General features: G+C 47.8%; 1 protein-coding gene across 2 annotated transcripts in view; it reads right to left on the bottom strand.

The window, feature by feature from the left end:
- Positions 1-16,321, bottom strand: part of PTPN1 (protein tyrosine phosphatase non-receptor type 1) — a 32,683-nt gene extending 16,362 nt beyond the window's left edge. Inside the window, exons 1-2 of one of the 2 annotated variants that reach the window (XM_058850912.1) lie at positions 889-976; positions 647-784 (exon numbers count right to left, since the gene is read on the bottom strand). Coding sequence is in view for 1 of the 2 variants with exons in the window: in XM_058850911.1 (XP_058706894.1) it covers positions 16,163-16,225 (63 nt within the window). In the remaining variant the exon portion in view is untranslated. Of the gene's footprint in view, positions 1-646; positions 785-888; positions 977-16,162 lie in introns of those variants that run through there. The other variant, XM_058850911.1, reaches the window with a different exon arrangement.
- Positions 16,322-19,455: the final 3,134 nt, after the last annotated feature.

Raw genomic sequence — 19,455 nt, 5'->3', positions numbered from 1 at the left:
TGTGGTTATAAACAGTCCTGCTTTCCTAGTTACCTAATATTTTCATTCTGACATCTCACAAGCCGTCTAAGAACATTATAGCTTTTACAGAGCTACCACCACCAAAAAACCACAAACAAAACCCAAGGCTTTGGAGGCTTCAGAGGAGGAAAAAAGAACCCTGCAAATACTAGAATGTAAGGGAGGGGTGAGAAACACTTCTCACACCTTTCCATGCCCTGTATAACCGAGGTATTTTCTAGAATTTAGACAAGCTGCAAATGGTATGTTTCAAATGGGAAACAAAAGGACAAGAAACGCCCCCCACTGCAGATAGTTTACAGTTTCTCAAGGGGATCTCTTGGTTCCTCAAGGTTCATGAAATAGGAACCATGGAATCATTTACCATGGATTTTTTACCTATACTCAGAGTCCTGTACTCTTTCAGAGATACTGTGTTGATAACCTCAGTTAATGTTAAGAAAGCAAGACTGTACTATCTCCCCTACACCTCACATAATCCATTATCACCATTCCCCCAAATCTTGCATAATTCATTATCACCATGTTATCTTAAGGTAAATGAACTAATTTGATTAATAAGTAAAAATAAGATAATCAAATTGAAGTCTCGCTTCCTCACCAGGTAACACATTCAAAGCCTTACCAGTTAAAAGCTGAACCTTTACAGATCCTTTTTCCTTTCCTCCCATTTTTGGTCCCAGTGTATGCATCTGCTCCAAGACTCCTGGCTCTGAACACATCCTGCTCTTCTATTCAGCTGGGCGTGCTGGCACACAGCTCACTGAAAGAATATGAATTTGCAGAATATCTGGCCTTACCTGCAACTGAGCAGGAATCTGAAAGGCCACTGCAAGGTACTGTACCAGCAGGGAAGGACATCATCACCTTCTGCCTGAAGAGATTCCAGGCTGCCCTTTAGTGCTGCATCTCCTGTCCCAGCTGAAGGTCCCTAAATCAGTTGGGAAGATCATTAACACACTGCTCTAATGAGCTGTGCCAGCACCTCTGCAATGAGGAGCACACACACACACACACACACACAAGAGCTGTGTAATATCACACGTGAGTTTGAAAACAACCAGCCCTGAGTATCTGAGTTCCACTCTTCCTACTAAGCCTCCATGAAGTTTTTTAAAGAGTCTTCACTGTAGATTCAGACGTGCACTTCACATGCACTGAGCTGCAACCGAAACTCGTCTGTGGTGTTTGTGTCCTTTCACCTTTTCCTGGAAAGTGTGGTGACTAAAAGCCAAATAAACAGCACAGCACTTTAGCTGCTTAACAAACACCGCAATCATTTCACTCAGGACAAACATTTGAAAGAAACAAACTAAGACTGCAAATTTTTGATTTATTTTTCAAAAATGAAATGCCAACATTTGCGTAGCTGTCTCAGCAGCATTTTAAACTCAGAGTTGCAGAACTACCACAGCATTATTTTGAATCCTTTTGGAGATTACATGAGTTTAACATGTCTAGTTACCAACTGGTACCTGGTAAATCCAAAAATGCGGGTCACAGTAACAGATAACGAGACAAGTCCAGTATTCCCCATCTACAGCCGTATCTGCTCATCTGTGACACACAGAATTCACTAAAACGCCACAAATGACAAAGGAAAAAGGCAGTTTGCAATTCCCAAGTGATGTTAACCTCGTTGAGATGATTTTCCCCATCAGGTGCTGAACATGAGGAGCTCCTTGCCCAGCACACAGCAGGACCAGAGGTTACAGAGAGGCAGCGCTGGGTGCTCCAGGAGAGCCAGAGGAGCTCCAGCTCATTCCCAGCTCATTCCCAGCTCATTCCCAGCTCATTCCCGGCTCATTCCCAGCACAGGCCCCACAGCAGCTCCCAGCCCCTCTCATCTGTGCTGTGTTATCAGCCCCAGGAGCAGAACAAGGAGCAGAAGTTCCCCGGACACTGCAGCTCCCTCACCACCATGGTGTTCCCTGCCCAGCCCTGAGATCTGAACCCGGGCTCTCTTCTGCCAAAGGAGATGAAGGAAAAGGACCAGTGTTTCTAAAGCACCCCCAAAACACCAGCCACACCTTCCTGGGAACACAACCTCACCAACTCACTAACTTTCCCTTCCGTCCCTAATTGAAAGCAATTCTGGAGCAGGCAGGGAGTTCAGTCAGGTGTAAGGCTGTGACTCCTGCAGGGACAGGGACAGGACCTACAAATACACAAGCCCTGAGCAGCACCTGTGTGTGGCTAAAACTTCCAGACACTACAAAGTCATCATCTCTCCTAAATCCATCATTTTTGCTTATGCAGTAGAGATAAATTATTTGTCAAGCTTTGAGACCTTCTATAGCTTTAATGCTCGAGGCAGTCCTAACAAGTCAGAAAAAGAGGGGTTTTTTAAATGGTCTCCTACTGGTGGTGTTGGGTTTTTTCAGTTTGATTTTATACCCATCCATAAAGCACCAGGACAATTCCCTGGAAGGCATGTGATTCCCTGAATCAGATCACAAGGATTTTTAACCCTGGATTTAGCAAACAGAACAATGTTTCTCACACTTCTCAGCCTGTTCTGCAGCTCAGAGAGATGAAGAGGTTCCAAGAGAAGGACACAGACACCTCTCCTGAAAGGTGCCACTGACTACACCAAAAGGGTTACCAGTAATGAGGGCCAAAGAAGTTTACATTACTACCTGAAAACAGGAAATAATCTGACCTCAGAAATTCTGGTGGGTGCTCAAAATAAGCATCACAAACCAGGTGGAATCAGAGATGTCTACACAGAGACAATGTGAGAGCAAAAAACTTCACCAGTGTCTGAGGCCTTACAGAACCACGTGTGCCTGAAAACAGAAAATCTGACAAGTCAAAGAGCTCCACACTCCCCATATTTACTTATCAAGCTCTTTACAAATTCAACAACTTGACTTGGCACCTTACAACACCTCCCAAAACCACAGGCAATGCAGTGAGTAACAGGGGAAGTAGGAGACTTTGTACACTCCAAGACTTATCATCAATTCCTTTTTGTAATGCTGTTAACACACCATCAGCATTTGCTGCAAAGGGAAAACATGGGCTGGTTCTGAGAACGTGCACACACATAATCCTTTGCTCATCAGAGACTTGGAGCTACAAAAATATACTTCCAGGGTTTACAAAGCAAAATACCACACATTTTTTCACATCACTGCTATTGTCCTTTGAATACCCTAATGTCAAGTTTGCTGTCATTACATTCCAAAATAAACATCTCTGTCTTCTTGGACTGCTAAAACATTAAAAGGTTTCACTGAGAACGAGCCCTTATTCCAAAGCAGGGATTTTGATCCACGCTCTCTCCTCCAAGCAGCCTCTGGTGTTCTCCCTGAGGAGTGGTGCCTGGGGACAGTCCCCAGCAAGGACAGGCAGAAGACACCTCTTGGTTGCTGCAGGAGCTGCTGCTCGTGTCTCCACGTGGATCAGCTCTCAGCTGGGATGCTCCAGCTCCTGTTTCCAGCTCAGGAGTCAGTGCTCTCAGTACCATCTCCAGAATCCAGCCTTTGCTGTAACCATCAGCTCTGCAGTTCTCCTTTCAGGAGGGGGGCTTTTCTCTGGGACAGTTTTTTAGGCTCTTGTAGGAATGCTTTTTGTTCCCTGGTTCCTGGAGGCAAGGCAAGAAAGCTTTTGATGAGCTCCCCGAGCCCACCATGAGAAGAAGGGAGCACCAGAGGCAGGGCTGGGAATCCTGCATTCCTCCTGCATTGCTGCTGGGAAACTCCTTGGAAACACAAGAGCACTGCTAGATTAACTCTCAATGGCGTATTTTCCATGATGACACAAAGCCAGAAACAAAAGAATCCTTACTTAGGAATCAGAACTTCTGGAGTTTGCCTCATTTTCATTTTCTTGATTTGAGTTGGTTTGAAAGTCTCTTACCATCATGGAAACAGGATTTTGTGAAAACAGAATAAGTTTGCAAACCTCATTTTCTACCCCCAGCGCTGACTAAAACTAAATTCAGATCTTATCTATTATAATTTATAGGACAGAGTAAGCAAGCTATTGGTATTCACAGAAAATACAAATTACAATGGTTTTTTCTTTAATACTTACCTGGAGTTAAACAAGTTATATATGCATTTAGAAAGTACAGCCAGTTAAAGCAGTTTTAAGACACCAGCTTGCCATATGCTATGTTAAAATTAGACTGATTTTTTTTTAAAAAAGGCAACGAATTTATGCATGAAGTAGATCTATTCAGTACACTCAGATTTTAAGGAATGCTTTTTCTCATCCAGTAATCTTTGCAGGAAGTTCCAAACAAAGCTTAGTAGAAAAAAGAAACAAGTTCAGAATGTGATTTTGAAGCTATCTTCACAATATCTCACAGAACTTCAAACATTTTGTTTGATTTAAAAAGCAATGGACTGGTTGCACTAAAAATGCTTATTGTCAGGGTGATAAATACACAACAGTGTAATTTTTAGAAGTAATAACATGGGTATCATTGAAAAGTAGAGACCTTGTAAGATGGCTAAAAATAGTAATTTGAATTCCTAGCTTAGTCAGCTTGGCCAGAAACAGCTGTGTTCACTGGAACCTCTAATTAGTTTGCATATTCTAAGAGCCCCAAAGATTTTTTCCCTCTCCAAAACCTTCTAAATTAGCCTTCACAGCACAATGCTGCTACCACACCAGATGCAACACAATATTCAGACTTTAGGGACTTCCCACTACTCTTTCTGAAATGATTCATTTATAAAGGCAAATATTCTCATTTGATAAGGTAATGCCAAGCACCCGGAGCACTCATGGGAGTCAGCCTCGAAAGGTAGAGACAAGGTCCAGCTCCCCAGCTGCTTCACAGAAAGAAAGGTCTCGGTTCTAACACAAGTAAACTGCTCATTACTTTCAAACACTGAGCAAGCAAAGGCAGAATTTAAAGCAAATTTCTCTTCCCTCAAGGCTAAGGGGTGTCCTTCTGCATAAATAATTTTAATTCACACTGGGTACTCCAACGTGAATCTAAAAGCTAAATTGGACTTTCCCATGTATAGACACACATTAATGAAATAGTCACACCAGGACTACAGAGGGCCACATGTTCAGATCATGTCAGTGTTATTTTTCTATTTAAAATGCTATGGGATAATCATCAGCCATATTTCCAACTTTCTACTAATTCCATCAAAATTCTCCAAGTTATAAGGTTGTATGTAGAACAAAAACACACCAGAACGGGAGTGGAGGAACTGGTATCTAGGAAATTGTGAACTCTTCTTTACCTATTAAAAAAATATCATCATCTACATCTTATTCAGTGGCAAACCTCAATTCCATGAAGGTGTTTGTAGCGTGTGTTGTTTTACTGGCTGTCTTGAGATGCAGTCTTTAAGCCAGATGTATGAGGGGAAAACTCAATCTATTTAGTATCAAGGATCCTCATGCATTCAAATTTATGAACCATACATTACACAGGTACCAGAGCCATAATGTAAGCGGTGTCTCTCCCCACATTCTGTTTTTTTCCTAAAATTAAACTCCAGCAAGTTCTAATCTATGGCAAAAGAATGTTTCACCATGCTGGCCATTGGAAAGTAGACAGGCAATGGAACTACAGATTCATTCTGCCAAAGCATGCTCATTACACTGCTACTAAAAGCTTTTTATGATTTCTAACCTAACAAGATTCCAAGAGTTTAAAGAGAATGTACAATTACCAGGATTGCACAATGCAGGTTCATGCCTCTGCATGCAGGGAAAGGTCAAACTCAAGCTTTGCTCCTCCAGCAGAAGCAGCAAGCAGCCCTGCTTTCATCAGCTTTGGTTCTCAGCAAAATCCCAAATCCCTCTTTGGGAACTTGAACTGGCTGTAACTGCTGAACTACCATTGCCAGAAAGTAAAGTGTCTTTTCCTAAGAAAGACTTTCGGACAGCAATCGAAGGAACTTGCTGGATCACAAATTTGCATGAGCAGCTTGTTTCAGTTGGGATCTGTTTAACATGGAGGCTGAAGTTATAATCACACATGCCTACTTCACTGTACTTAGAATATTCAAATTTGGAAAGGAAAATCGTAGTGATGATTAAAAGCATAGTGAATTCACTGAATGGTGCAACCTACAGGTTGCCAAGCTACTGCAATGCACACAAAAACCTGCTGAGAACAAACAGTACTGCTGAAAACAGATGTTAGATAAAGCAGAATTAGGATACTCCTGGCTTTCCACATGACTGTCTAATTCGTGTTTAGGAAAGCAATCTAACTAAGCGAGGTTAATATTAAACCTCACAGCGTTCTGAACCCGAGCTGCTCAGCTCCCAGTCCATGGCCCAAACACAATTTTGGGGTGACTGGTGTGTCCTGCACAGGCATGGTGGCACTGATGGGGACAGCAGGGACTGCCCAGCCCCTGCCTGGCTCTGGGGCAGGATGGATGCCTGGACACCTCTGTTCTGCACCAAGGTTTAACAGAAATTGCACATAAAAGCACAATGTTTATGCAACTACTTCCAGAGCAGTAAACTGCTCCAAGGGTCAGAGAGAAAAAGCCAATATGCTTTTTGGAAAAGGAAACTTAACCATTAAATTCTTACAGCAGAGATGGAAATGTGTAAGAGAATCCACCTATGGCAAACAAGCCTGGCAACTGGCATAAAGACAACCCCTCCCATAACCCCAAACCAGCCAGACCTTACAAGCTAAAATATATTCAGTATTTTCAGTTCTCCAAGCTGCAAAGCAATGCTTCAAGACACTGAGAGAACCAATGATGTGTTCTTAGAGGATGTTTTAAGTGTCACTACAGGGACAGAGAGCTTTCATGCCCCGCTGTACAGGACATCTTCTCATCTGAAAGCAACTGAGAGTTTATAAAAACAAATGTCAGTGTTAAACAGGGACATCACATCATCAAGGTAAGGGCTCACAGACATCCTATGCAGGACAGATTAGCACTCTGCACTCCAGCACATGAAAAAGACTGCAAAACTTGACAAGCCAGGCCTTCAAAGGACTGGGGAATGCTCCCCATGCTAATGAACAGACTGCAGAGAGAGTCATTGTGTGGATCAGATGAGATAAACAGTGTTGCCACTTCATACATCTACTCACCCTGCTAGCTAAAAATAATTAATTCTGAGAACTAAAGCAGCTGATTTAGCAAAGCCAAGCAACCCTCAGAACTTCTACATCTTGCAGGGGCAGTATCCTCTCTAGAAACACAGCACTCCTTGGCAGCCCAGGCAGCTCTGCACCGAGCCCAGCACAGCCCAGGCTCCCCCAGACTCTTGCTCATCATCGTGTTCCATTTCCTGCCAGCCAAAGCCAGTCATCCCTTGTGACTAAACATGTTTTATCACTTGATGTCTACCCCAAATCCTCATTTGCAGCTGTGGAACAGATCGGGAACACAGAAAAAACAACACTAAGAAATGCAATAAATATCTTTCAATAAACCCTTCACACCTTATCACATCCCTTTCCATTCCCCACCCCCAAAGGACAGCTACACCAAAGGCTTCTGAGCACTCATCCACAAATAAAGGTTAACAACTATCAGAATCACACAAAGCTTTTTACATTGTATTATTCTTCTGTAAGTGTTTCAAGACACAATTCTGCCTGTAGAGAGAGTTTAATATGCAGAACACATTGTTAGCAAAGACTTTGGTATAAAAAAACCCAAAAGATGTAGATGTTATTACATGAAAGCAATAAATGTTTGAGTGCCTGCTCCTAACTGGGTAGCAATATTAACTTAGCTACTCTTGAAAGACAACAAGCACATATCAGTTTTACCAGCCAAATTTCATGTGGCTGAGAACTCTGCAGGCAGAGCAGCACAGAAGCAGTTTCCTGCTGTCAGCCAGTCACTCACAGAGGAGTATCCTGTACACTGGATTGTGTGGGCAACCAAGCAAAGCCTTGGCTGATGGGCTTGGCTCCCAGTGGAGGCCCCTGATGGTCAGCTTTACACAAGTTATAAACATGAAATCAATGACAAATAAGACCTAAGTCAGTGCTTTCCATGAAACCTTTCTGCTCCGTCTGCTTCCTGACAGGCTCTAAAAAGACTGGTAAGATTAGAACTCTCCACTAATGCTCTCACGTGGGCTAATAAATCCAGCAACTCAGCAGCTCTAAAGACTTCACATATTTTCAACCTCCTGTTCCAATCTTTCACCTCCACTGAGCACCAGACGAGTGTGATGGACACAGGACAGAGAAGTTCCAGAAGCTGGGGTCCCCTGAAAACAGCCCTGCTCCTGAGCCCTTCCAGGGAAGGGCTGAGCACCTCCAAGGATCAGAGCTTCCCTCTGCCCAGGCCAGCTCCTGCTGTGCCCTGCTGCTCCCAGCACCAGCCAGCTGCCACACACTCTCCTGCTTCATCTCTCAGGAGCTGGCACTCCTCAGGGATGGCTGCAGAAGGAAGGGCAATCATTAATGAGCGGGCAGGTACCCTGCTGACTGCCCAGTGCTCACTGCAAGCCCAGCCCTGCGTCCTCAGCGCTCTGCCAGTGCCACCCCAGCTCACTGGGAACTCAGAGGAAGGGCTCTGCTGCTCCCCAGCACACATTCCCTGCAGGAGCTCTGAAACATCTGCTCTGCTCAGGAAACACGCTTCTGAGAAGGTTTCAATACTGGCAATGAGAAAAGTACAGGGTGAAACACAATTCTTGTTCATGACATCCCACAGACACCATCAAGTTCCAGGTAGCAACTGTGATTAAGTGGGGAAAATCCTTCATTGGCAGAAGTTTAAGAAAGAAGTGACAGTGTTGATTTCCAATTTAATTAAACTCTTAAGGAAGAAAATAAAAACATTTTCCAGAGCTGGGCAGCTGTCCACCCCCACTCCTTTACTAGGTAAAGTTCCCCATATCTCTTCCACTTCTGGAAATATTCAGAAATTCTGTCCAATGTGTCAATATGTATTTTAGCTGTTTAATAAGCTATGTAGTATTTTTCCAGTTCTTGCTCCAATGACCCACCCTTTCCTTTTTTCCAAAAGAAGTTCCTCTTACTAAAACCTCTTGCTTGTGTCAGAGTTGTGCTTTTCCTGTAGCCCCCATCTTCAGCCACTGATGGCCATGCAAATGTTAAGGAAGGAGATACAATCCCACATGAGGATGGCAGAGGTTTAGTCCCACAAGCAGCTGCAATGACTGTACAGAAAACAGTGGAAAAAACAGGCCCCACATAATAAAAATGGAATCGAGATCTTCTGAACGAGCATGGGTTATTTTTCATGTCAGAAAAAGGAAGTATACTCTTCCTTAGTCAAAGATGCATTTTTAAAATAGATTTCACATTTTACTTCCTGCCATCACATTAAAAGGTCAGGCTGTTTATGTTACTGTAACCTGTGACTGTGGGATCAGGAATGGTATAAACAAGCAATTCTCATTGAACTGTGCACAAGGGAAGAAGGTTATGAGAACATTCCTCTTTATGTGTAGAACACTTGTTCCATATAAATATAAAGAATCTGAGAAACAGAGTGTCTTTTGTAGGATGGCTCTCAGCATCAAGGACTTGACAAATCAAGTACTTAACAGAAGCAGCATAAAATTCTGGGAACTCCAGATACAAGCAAAAGCACCTGAGAGATCACAGATATAATAGCTGCTTTAAGTTCACAATAGTACTCTGGAGTAGCATTTTGAACTAGCAATTATTTCAGTACATGAAGTACAGAGAGCTTTCAGCCCAGAGGGGAGGGTGGGGAGGGTTTCCCCTGCCTGCAGCGAGGTCTGCCCAGCTCCACACTCACCCCTAAACTCTACAGAGGTTTTTCTGTAATTGCCCAAACTGGCAGAATGCAAAACCTGCTGTATTGTTGCCTTATTTTCTATTTCTGTTGATGTAGAAACTGTTTTAATCTTCTGAGGAGAAGAAAAAGGCTGCACAAAACAATGTAAATCTGACTAAATGATCTCTTCATCATGAGTGAAACAGGTAAATCTCCACCCTCAGTGCTGAAGGTGACTTTTGACTCCTTAACCACATGTTCCTAAACAACAACCAAGAGCTGAGACAACTTATACATGGAAAGAGTACAGAATTCAAAATAAGAAAAAACAGAATTAAAAGCATTTCTAAAAGTTTCATATTATGCCAGCTCATTTTCCTTCCCAACCAGGACAGAAATTTTTTGCTACTGTTCTATGAATCTGCTTTCTTAAATGCAGAAAATGCAACCCAATTTGAAAGTAGATCAGCTATCACCATTAGCAGAATCACATGCATTTCCAAGAATCACTTTTACCAGTTTTTCTTGGTATAATATGACAGGCAAGCTGTTGAATCTTAGCTGTATTCTGCGTGGGTGAGAGAAAAAGCACATCTGAATTCACAGGCTTTGGTAGAAAATGAATTGGCATTTGTACTACACGATCTACAAAGTGAACACACAAAGGCATTTGGATGCTCTATCAAAGTGCCTCTCCCAGTCAAACCAGCAAGGGCATGTCTCCTGGCAGCAGAGAGAAAAAAACCACCTCTTCTGCAGATCAACATGAAACAAGTTGACCAATGACTAAAAAAAACCCCAGAAACCAGAAAACCTCAATGGTGAGCGCTGCAAACATCCAAGCTCAGAGATCAGATGGAGTCCCTGTTCGTTATGAACACTGCAGAGAGCAATGAGGAAGGAATCACTGAGTATCCTCAGGTACTTAATGAGCCTAAATTCACAACCCAAACCTGGCTCATGCAAGTGACACTGATTTCAAACCTGGCAATTCTCATGTTTACAAGAAAGCAGCAGTGATATTTCAGTGTAAGCCACATCTTATGAAGTCTCAGCTAAAGAGACCCCTTGGAGAAAGTCCATTTGCAAAGCAGGCACTACAGGAAAACTTTCAATTTTAATGTTTAGTTAACTATAGGACGAACTGTTATTTCAAACCTACCCAGCGTATTTAGAAAGTTGTTTTAGTTTGAAAAATACTTGGTCTACCACTACCACATTTTATTCTCTGCTTACAAGGGCTATTTCTATTTGAATTTACCATCATTTGGCATGTGGCCAACACTCTTTCTCCTCACCACTTTCCCTCCATACATGTGTGATTCCAGCACACAGAGGAGGCAATGGTACCATGTGGAAGGACACACTAACACCATGAAACCATTCCAAAAATGCTCAGAACACTAACAACATGAAACACTTCCAGAAATGCTCAGAAGAAGGTGAGCACTTTGTGCACATTGTATGATTTCTAATTTTTTTAGCAAATGATAAGCAAACAGGCTCCATTTTTCCATCTTCTGCTCCCAGCTAGACCACCACAGAAGCTCTGGGTTCATGTATTTAGATTTTAAACTCTGTAGAAAAAGCAAGAGCAGGTGGCTCAGTAGCTGTACAAAATGGGACTCACCCAATCTCAAATCTGCCAGCAGTAGACACAAGTGGTGCTGCTCTGAAAAAGCCAGCAGCAAAAGCCAGCCCAGGCACAGAGTGCCCTGAGCCAGCCCCAGGGGACAAAGGTGGCATCACCTGCAGCTGAACAGCAGCTCTGGCTTTCAGGAGGATCCTGACCTTGTGAGCCACACACACTTTGCTTCTCCATCACTAACCCTGCACACAGCTAGGAAGAGTCAGCGTAGAGCACAGGAAAACACGGAATATCTCCAGCTTACTGAAGGAACAGAGAGCCTCCCTGCAACCCTGACTTCCAAACCAGCTCTCCACAACCAGAGCCAATTATGCTGAGCCTCAAATGAATCAACAGAGCACAAATTAAGCGGTGGCAAGGCAGTGCATGCAGAGACCTGCAGCTAGAACTGGCAGAATAAAGCACAAAGATTCATTTATAAAAAGTCATGTTCGAGCCACAATTTATCTGCTGCTCAGTAGCTGAGCAAAGGAGTAACCCAAATGCTTCCAGACTGCAGCCTGCACTCCTGCTGCAGCTTATAAACCAACACCTCTTGAAGAGCTTCCTGTCCATTGACTGTCAATACACAACACAACCACACTGTTACAAGTCTTCAGGGTCAACCATTTCACAGTTTACTTTCAGCATCAAAACCCATCCACAGATTCTACAAATGTTTTTCCAGAGACGGTGAATACCTAAAAAACTTCCCAAGCCTTTTCCCTCTTGACAGAGGGATATCCAAAATGTCCACAATACCTTTCTGTCTTCCTCCCATAATCTGAATGAAGTTCATTCATTTTCATAATTTGGAGTGTTTCAGTTTAGCTTAGACAGGTTTGAAAAACTAACATTCACATTAATATTTGGTTAAAAGACCCTCAAAAATTAATAAAGAAACTGAGAACAGTTATTTACAGGTCTCAAACCCAACCCCAACTCAGCTTTCCAGAGAGAGATAGTTCTGTTTTCAGGATATCACTTCCAAACGATATCCAGTTCTTTCTTATTATATATTCCACTAAAGATAAAAACTAGAAAAGAGTGCACATTTTAATTTCTTTTTGCTACCTTCACATGGAAAACTCTGCATGAGCTGTCCCCAGATGTCAGCTCTGCCTCCATCCATAGTGAATGGAATCCCCAGATGAATGGTACATCAGTAAATAATTCAGAGGTATTTTTACTGCTCCTGATAAGCACATCAAAGTTAATATCATTGGCCAACAAACTAAAGTCAACATATCTGGTTTATATAAACACAAGAAGCAACTCTACCTGTATCTGAGGGTTGTGTTTTTAAGATAATATCTCATTCTATCACCCCGTGTAAGAAGTTAGAAACTAAAATATCTCCTAAAGTTCTGAAAGACTTCTGCCTGTAAAACCACTGTGAAAATCCAGCACTGCACTCACTGTGAGCAAGTGACAATCCAGTGTTGCTTTGATGTTCTGGACAAATATCTACTTTTCTTCCCTGCTCTAAAAGCCTACACTGTGCTTTCCTTAGCTTTGGGGTATGGGTTTTTTGTTGTGACATCTCCAGAGCAAATGCTTTTCATTCCAATAGCTTCTAATGACAGTTCTGCAGGGTGCATGTCATTCACCTACCCCCAAGCATTTGCTTTCTGCTGCCACCTTTACCACAGCTAGCACATGGTAAAGCTCACATTCCTCTAACTTACTGTTTTATGGGAGAGGATTTTAATTTGAATGTGCCTTTTTTATGCTTATGTTTCTCTAAAACACAAGCAACAGTCGGAACCTGAGCAATTCTTTTTTTCACTTGGGTCACTGAACAACCTCCACAGGATCTCATGGCCCATAGTTCTCATAGCAAGTAAATCTAGAGGAAAGTAAGGGACAGAAATAGGTACTAAAAACCAAATAAACATTCAGAGAAACCCCAGACTGTCAAAACACGAAGAATTTCATCATTGCTCACCCTGTTCTGACCAGCTGTACAGAGAATGGTTCCACTACTGTGCAGTGCCCAAGACATGATTGTCACAAAATCACCTAAACAAGGTCTTCATTTTGAAATGTTTGTGTCCCCATCCTGGGATTATTATTGCTGAATAAAGAAGGTAATCTAAATTTTGTTCTCTCACAGCTGTACTATCATAGCTGAGCACAGCTTCCGCTCACCCAAAAAAAAAAAGCAGCATGGACAATTTTAACCCTTCCAAGTCATGTGGCACCCAGACAAGTCCCTGTGAGCCACAGCTCCCGTCTACTGCCAATTCCTCCTGGAGATGCTGTGCTGTACCTGGAGATAACAGACTGACACAAGAACAGGAGCAAGCTGCAGTCTGCCTCACCTGCAGCGCTGCTGAACAGCTGTGGATCTCAGCAGCCACTCTGAGGTACCAGAAGCCCCAGTTACCCTGGGGGAGGATGCTTTCCTGCACCAATCACATACATTGTTCTACTTACTGCACTCTTCAAGCAAAAACCAGCGCTGCAGGAAAACTGCTTTGTTAATGTCACAGCTCAGACACCAAAAGCACAGATTATAGAGGAGTACACTGCTCTTCCAGACATGACCTGCCACGATGCCATTTCCAACTGCTTATTTAAAAGCAGGATGCAGCTGAGAAACTGAATTTCATGACATAGATGCACATATCTATTAATCAATCAGGGGAAAAAAAAAAAGTAAAAACCCACTCCCTGCGCTTGTCAATAGTTGGATACAAATCAAAGAATCACTTTAGTCCTTTTTTAAATTGAATTCTAGTCCGCAATCAAAGCTACTGCTGTGCCACAGTTTGAGCAGGCCACTGAGTCATATCATTCAAAAAGAGCAGGACAAAAATATCACTGAATGCTGATCCCTCATTGAAAATGGGCTATTCTCTCATTCTACCTAGATATTTCACTGCTGTAATTAAATTGTACCTGTAGAAATGTACCACTTGAATTACAAAGCTCTATTACCCAAAATCATTTCCTGAGCACAAAGCCTGCAACACACCAAATCATGCAGAACAGTTCAGCAAAAACATAACGTCATATATCCACATGACTTTCATACAGTCAGCAAGCACTGACACCCGGCAGGGAAGGGAAATGTAGGAAATGGACCTTCTGAAAAGCAGCCTTAACATTTCACGCTTATTCTCTAAATGCCAGACAACTGAAGATGTTCACGCTGCAAGCTATTACTGTTAAAACTCGCCTGCTGTGATTCTGAAACTGAAGTCCGTTTATTTCACTTTTATACAAGTCCTCCTCTCAATGGTCTATTGCCAGAGAAATTCACACTGAAAGAAGCGAAGCTCAACGTCTATATTGCAAACACGAACTTCGGGCCATTCATTTATGCAATATACCAGCTTAAACATTCAAATGGATGTTACAGCAACGCTGCCTGATCTGACTGAACACATCCTCCCAGTCATTCATGTATTTCAGCTTCTCTTAAGCTTCATTTTAGATAAAGCTGTGAAGAACTTTTAAAGATAAAAGCACTAACTTCTGTGGCTTGTATGTGAAGCTGGATCCAGAAGGCAAATATTATTGTAAGCATTCACGTTTGTCACAGGCTTGTTTTAAGTATCACAAAAAAATCTAAATGCAGCAAACGGCACAACAGAAACCCAGTTCCAGTTCCACAAGTACTGCTAACACGCTGTTTCAGGCTCTGTTCTATGATTACAGTGACTGCAAAGCTAAATGCATTTGATGCCCCCTTCGCTGCTTTTCTGTTCCACCCAAAGACAAATCCGATGGATTCGCTGCCCCCGGTTCGGGAGGGGCAGCTCGAGCAGCTCCCCCGGACCGATGTGCCCAGGGCAGCTCCTCCGGGGCAGATCCTCCGGTGGCATCTCCACCCGGGGCATCTCCTCCCGGACCATCTCCTCCGGGATAGATCCTCCGGTGGCATCTCCACCCGGGGCATCTCCTCCAGGGCAGATCCTCCGGTGGCATCTCCACCCGGGGCATCTCCTCCCGGAGCATCTCCTCCGGGGCATCTCCTCCGGGGCAGCTCCTCCGGGGCAGATCCTCCCTGGGCATCTCCTCCGGGATAGATCCTCCGGTGGCATCTCCACCCGGGGCATCTCCTCCGGGGCAGATCCTCCCGGGTCAGCCCGGCCGGGGTCCCGGAGGCGGGGGAGGCGGGCAGCGGTGCCCGGGCAGGGCAGGGCAGGGCTGGCCCTCGGGGATCACCGGCGGCATGGCGGGGAGCGGGAGGCACGGGAGGCACGGGAGGTACAGGAGGTACAGGAGGCACAGGGAGGCACAGGGAGGCACAGGAGGCACAGGGAAGCACAGGGAAGCACAGGGAGGCACAGGGAAGCACAGGGAGGCACAGGAGGCACAGGAGGTACAGGGAGGTACAGGAGGCACAGGGAGGCACAGGGAGGCACAGGAGGCACAGGGAAGCACAGGGAAGCACAGGGAGGCACAGGGAAGCACAGGGAAGCACAGGGAGGCACAGGGAAGCACGGGAGGCACGGGAGGCACAGGGAGGCACAGGAGGCACAGGAGGCACAGGAGGCACAGGAGGCACAGGGAAGCACAGGGAAGCACAGGGAGGCACAGGGAGGCACAGGGAAGCACAGGGAAGCACAGGGAGGCACAGGGAGGCACAGGGAGGCACAGGGAAGCACAGGAGGCACAGGGAGGCACAGGGAAGCACGGGAAGCACAGGGAAGCACAGGGAGGTACAGGGAGGCACAGGAGGTACAGGGAGGCACAGGGAAGCACGGGAAGCACAGGGAAGCACAGGGAAGCACAGGGAAGCACGGGAGGCAGCCGGAGGCAGCCGGAGCAGCGCTCCCAGCCCGGCGCGGGGGCAGACCGGCCGGGCGCTGCCCCTCACCTGGTAGATGGCGGCCCAGCTGGCGGCCTGGTCGAGCCGCTGGAACTCCTTCTCGATCTCCATGGCGGGGGCCTGGCCCCCCGCGCCGCTCCGGCTGCAGCTGCTGCCGAGGCCGCGGCGGCTCTGCCCGGCCCCCGCCCTCCGCTGCCGCCGGAACTGCGCACCCGCCCCGGCGACGCGACGTCCGGGGCGGTGGGAGCGGGACAGCGCCCGCCCTGTGGGCCGGGGGCTCCGGGGGAGGGCAGGGGCTGCGGGGCAGGGCAGGGGATGCGGGGCAGGGCAGGGGATGCGGGGCAGGGCAGGGGATGCGGGGCAGGGGATGCGGGGCAGGGGATGCGGGGCAGGGGATGCGGGGCAGGGGATGCGGGGCAGGGCCGGGGCAGCGGGGCAGGGCAGGGGATGCGGGGCAGGGCAGGGGCAGCGGGGCAGGGCAGGGGATGCGGGGCAGGGGATGCAGGGCAGGGCAGGGGATGCGGGGCAGGGCAGGGGCTGCGGGGCAGGGCAGGGGATGCGGGGCAGGGCAGGGGCTGCGGGGCAGGGCCGGGGCAGCGGGGCAGGGCAGGGGCTGCGGGGCAGGGCCGGGGCTGCGGGGCAGGGCCGGGGCAGTGCGGCTGATGCCGGCCACCAGCGGGCCGGCCCCGGGGCCCCGCAGCCTCCCCAGCCGCCGCCACCCCGACCCGGCCCCGGCTGCGGTGAGGACGCGGCGGAGCGGAGCCGTTCCGGCCCGGGCTGGGCTCTCCTCAGGAGCGGCTCGAGTCCCGTGTCGGTCCCCGGCAGCAGCAGCCGCAGCCCCGGCGCTGTGCAGAGGAAGGGCTCGGAGGCAGCCGGCGGAGCGCTGGCACTGCCAGATGTGGCCGTGCAGAGGTGCCGCTCGTGGGCTCGCTTAGCGAGACATTCTGCCTTGCTGCAGACAGAGCACGGACAGGGGTTTCGCTCTTACGGTCCGCAGAATGAAATGTACTTGTGTCAGTTGCCCCATACCTTTTGATGTAAGGAAATGGACAAGCTCCGGATGCTGTTTGATCATCTGTTCTCGGCTCTTGCATTCCTACTCTGGAATGGCCATTACTATCCAGGTGCTATGGTCCTGTCCCAGGAGGTAAAGATGTCACTCTACCTCAGCTTTTTCATAAGGCCATCCATTTCCAAATGGAGTTGTACCCTATGCATCTCAGAGAGCCCTGTCCTTACTCCTGGATTTGAAATCCAAATACTCCAACCATACAGACATAGATATCCCAAGTCATATATCCCAAGCAAATTGGTATTTGGCTGAAGATTTCACAGAGTAACCTAGAAAATCAGTGTATCTCATATTTCTTCATAAATCTCAGTCCATCACAGTGGCAATATGCGTGACAAGTAATATTTTAAATGTGTCAGTCTGGTTCAATAAATGATGTTACTAAATAACTGGAAATTTTTGAGTGGGTACATTATAAATATTTGCTTTTACCTGTGTATGCCCATATAAAATACGTAAGAAGCAATTTGCAGCAGTGGCACACACTGTGACTCTCATTTTGGTGAAGCCCAGCAAACTGATGTATGTGCCACAGAATTCTGGCTTTTCTTTTGCATGTAACAATATCTAGGGCTAGAAAACTGGGACCCTCACAATATGTGGATGCCAATTTATGCCAAATCATAGAATCACAGAGTCGTTTGGGTTGGAAAATCCCTCCCAGCCCATGGAGTCCCAGCTGTGCCCGATGCCCACCTTGTCCCAGAGCACTCAGTGCCACCTCCAGGAATTCCTGGGACACCTCCAGGGATGGGCACTGCAAAGCTCCCTGGGCAGTTCCAGTCCCTGAGCTCCCTTTCCATGGGGAAATTCCTGCTCTGTCCCCCCTGAGCCTCCCCTGGCCCAGCCTGAGGCTGTTCCCTCTCCTCCTGTCGCTGTTCCCTGGCTGCAGAGCCCGATCCCCCGGCTGTCCCCTCCTGGGACTTGTGCAGAGCCAGAAATTCCCCCTGATCCCCCTTTTCTCCAGGCTCAGCCCCTTCCCAGCTCCCTCAGGAATTCTCCAGCCCCTTCCCAGCTCCCTCAGGAATTCTCCAGCCCCTTCCCAGCTCCCTCAGCCCCTCACAGGACACTCCAGACCCTTTCCCAGCTTTGTGGATACACTCCTGCATAACACCTTTACCTCTATGGCCCCCAGAACAGCTTTACCTCTTCAGACCCCAAGCCTAGAGAGGAAATTGGGGTGTTCGTGGGTCTTTGTGGCCTGATGAGCGTGGGAACAGCAGCAGCTGTGAGGGGCCAACGTCTCTTCAGTGCCACACGGCAGGGGACAGGAGCCGGGCAGTGCCACACGGCAGGGGACAGGAGCCGGGCAATGCCACACGGCAGGGGACAGGAGCCGGGCAGTGCCACACCGCAGGGGACAGGAGCCTGGCAGTGCCACACGGCAGTGCCACACGGCAGGGGACAGGAGCCGGGCAATGCCACACGGCAGGGGACAGGAGCCGGGCAGTGCCACACGGCAGGGGACAGGAGCCGGGTAATGCCACACGGCAGGGGACAGGAGCCTGGCAGTGCCACACGGCAGGGGACAGGAGCCGGGTAATGCCACACGGCAGTGCCACACGGCAGGGGACAGGAGCCGGGTAATGCCACACGGCAGTGCCACACGGCAGGGGACAGGAGCCGGGTAATGCCACACGGCAGGGGACAGGAGCCGGGCAATGCCACACGGCAGGGGACAGGAGCCTGGCAGTGCCACACGGCAGGGGACAGGAGCCTGGCGGTGCCACACGGCAGGGGACAGGAGCCGGGTAATGCCACACGGCAGGGGACAGGAGCCTGGCGGTGCCACACGGCAGGGGACAGGAGCCGGGCAGTGCCACACGGCAGGGGACAGGAGCCTGGCAGTGCCACACGGCAGTGCCACACGGCAGGGGACAGGAGCCTGGCGGTGCCACACGGCAGGGGACAGGAGCCTGGCGGTGCCACACGGCAGGGGACAGGAGCCTGGCAGTGCCACACGGCAGGGGACAGGAGCCGGGTAATGCCACACGGCAGGGGACAGGAGCCGGGCAGTGCCACACGGCAGGGGACAGGAGCCGGGTAATGCCACACGGCAGGGGACAGGAGCCTGGCAGTGCCACACGGCAGGGGACAGGAGCCGGGCAGTGCCACACGGCAGGGGACAGGAGCCGGGCAATGCCACACGGCAGTGCCACACGACAGGGGACAGCCCGGCCGCGGGGACAGCGGGGACAGCCTGGCAGCGGCATTGGGCTGGGACCAGGGGCCAGGTGAGCAAAGATGAGAGTGAGGACAAGGAGATGCG

Source organism: Poecile atricapillus, chromosome 15 (assembly GCF_030490865.1).
Source record: "Poecile atricapillus isolate bPoeAtr1 chromosome 15, bPoeAtr1.hap1, whole genome shotgun sequence".
Lineage (NCBI taxonomy): Eukaryota > Metazoa > Chordata > Aves > Passeriformes > Paridae > Poecile > Poecile atricapillus.
Note: the sequence above shows the minus strand (reverse complement) of the source record. Positions and strands in the feature narration are given on the sequence as shown.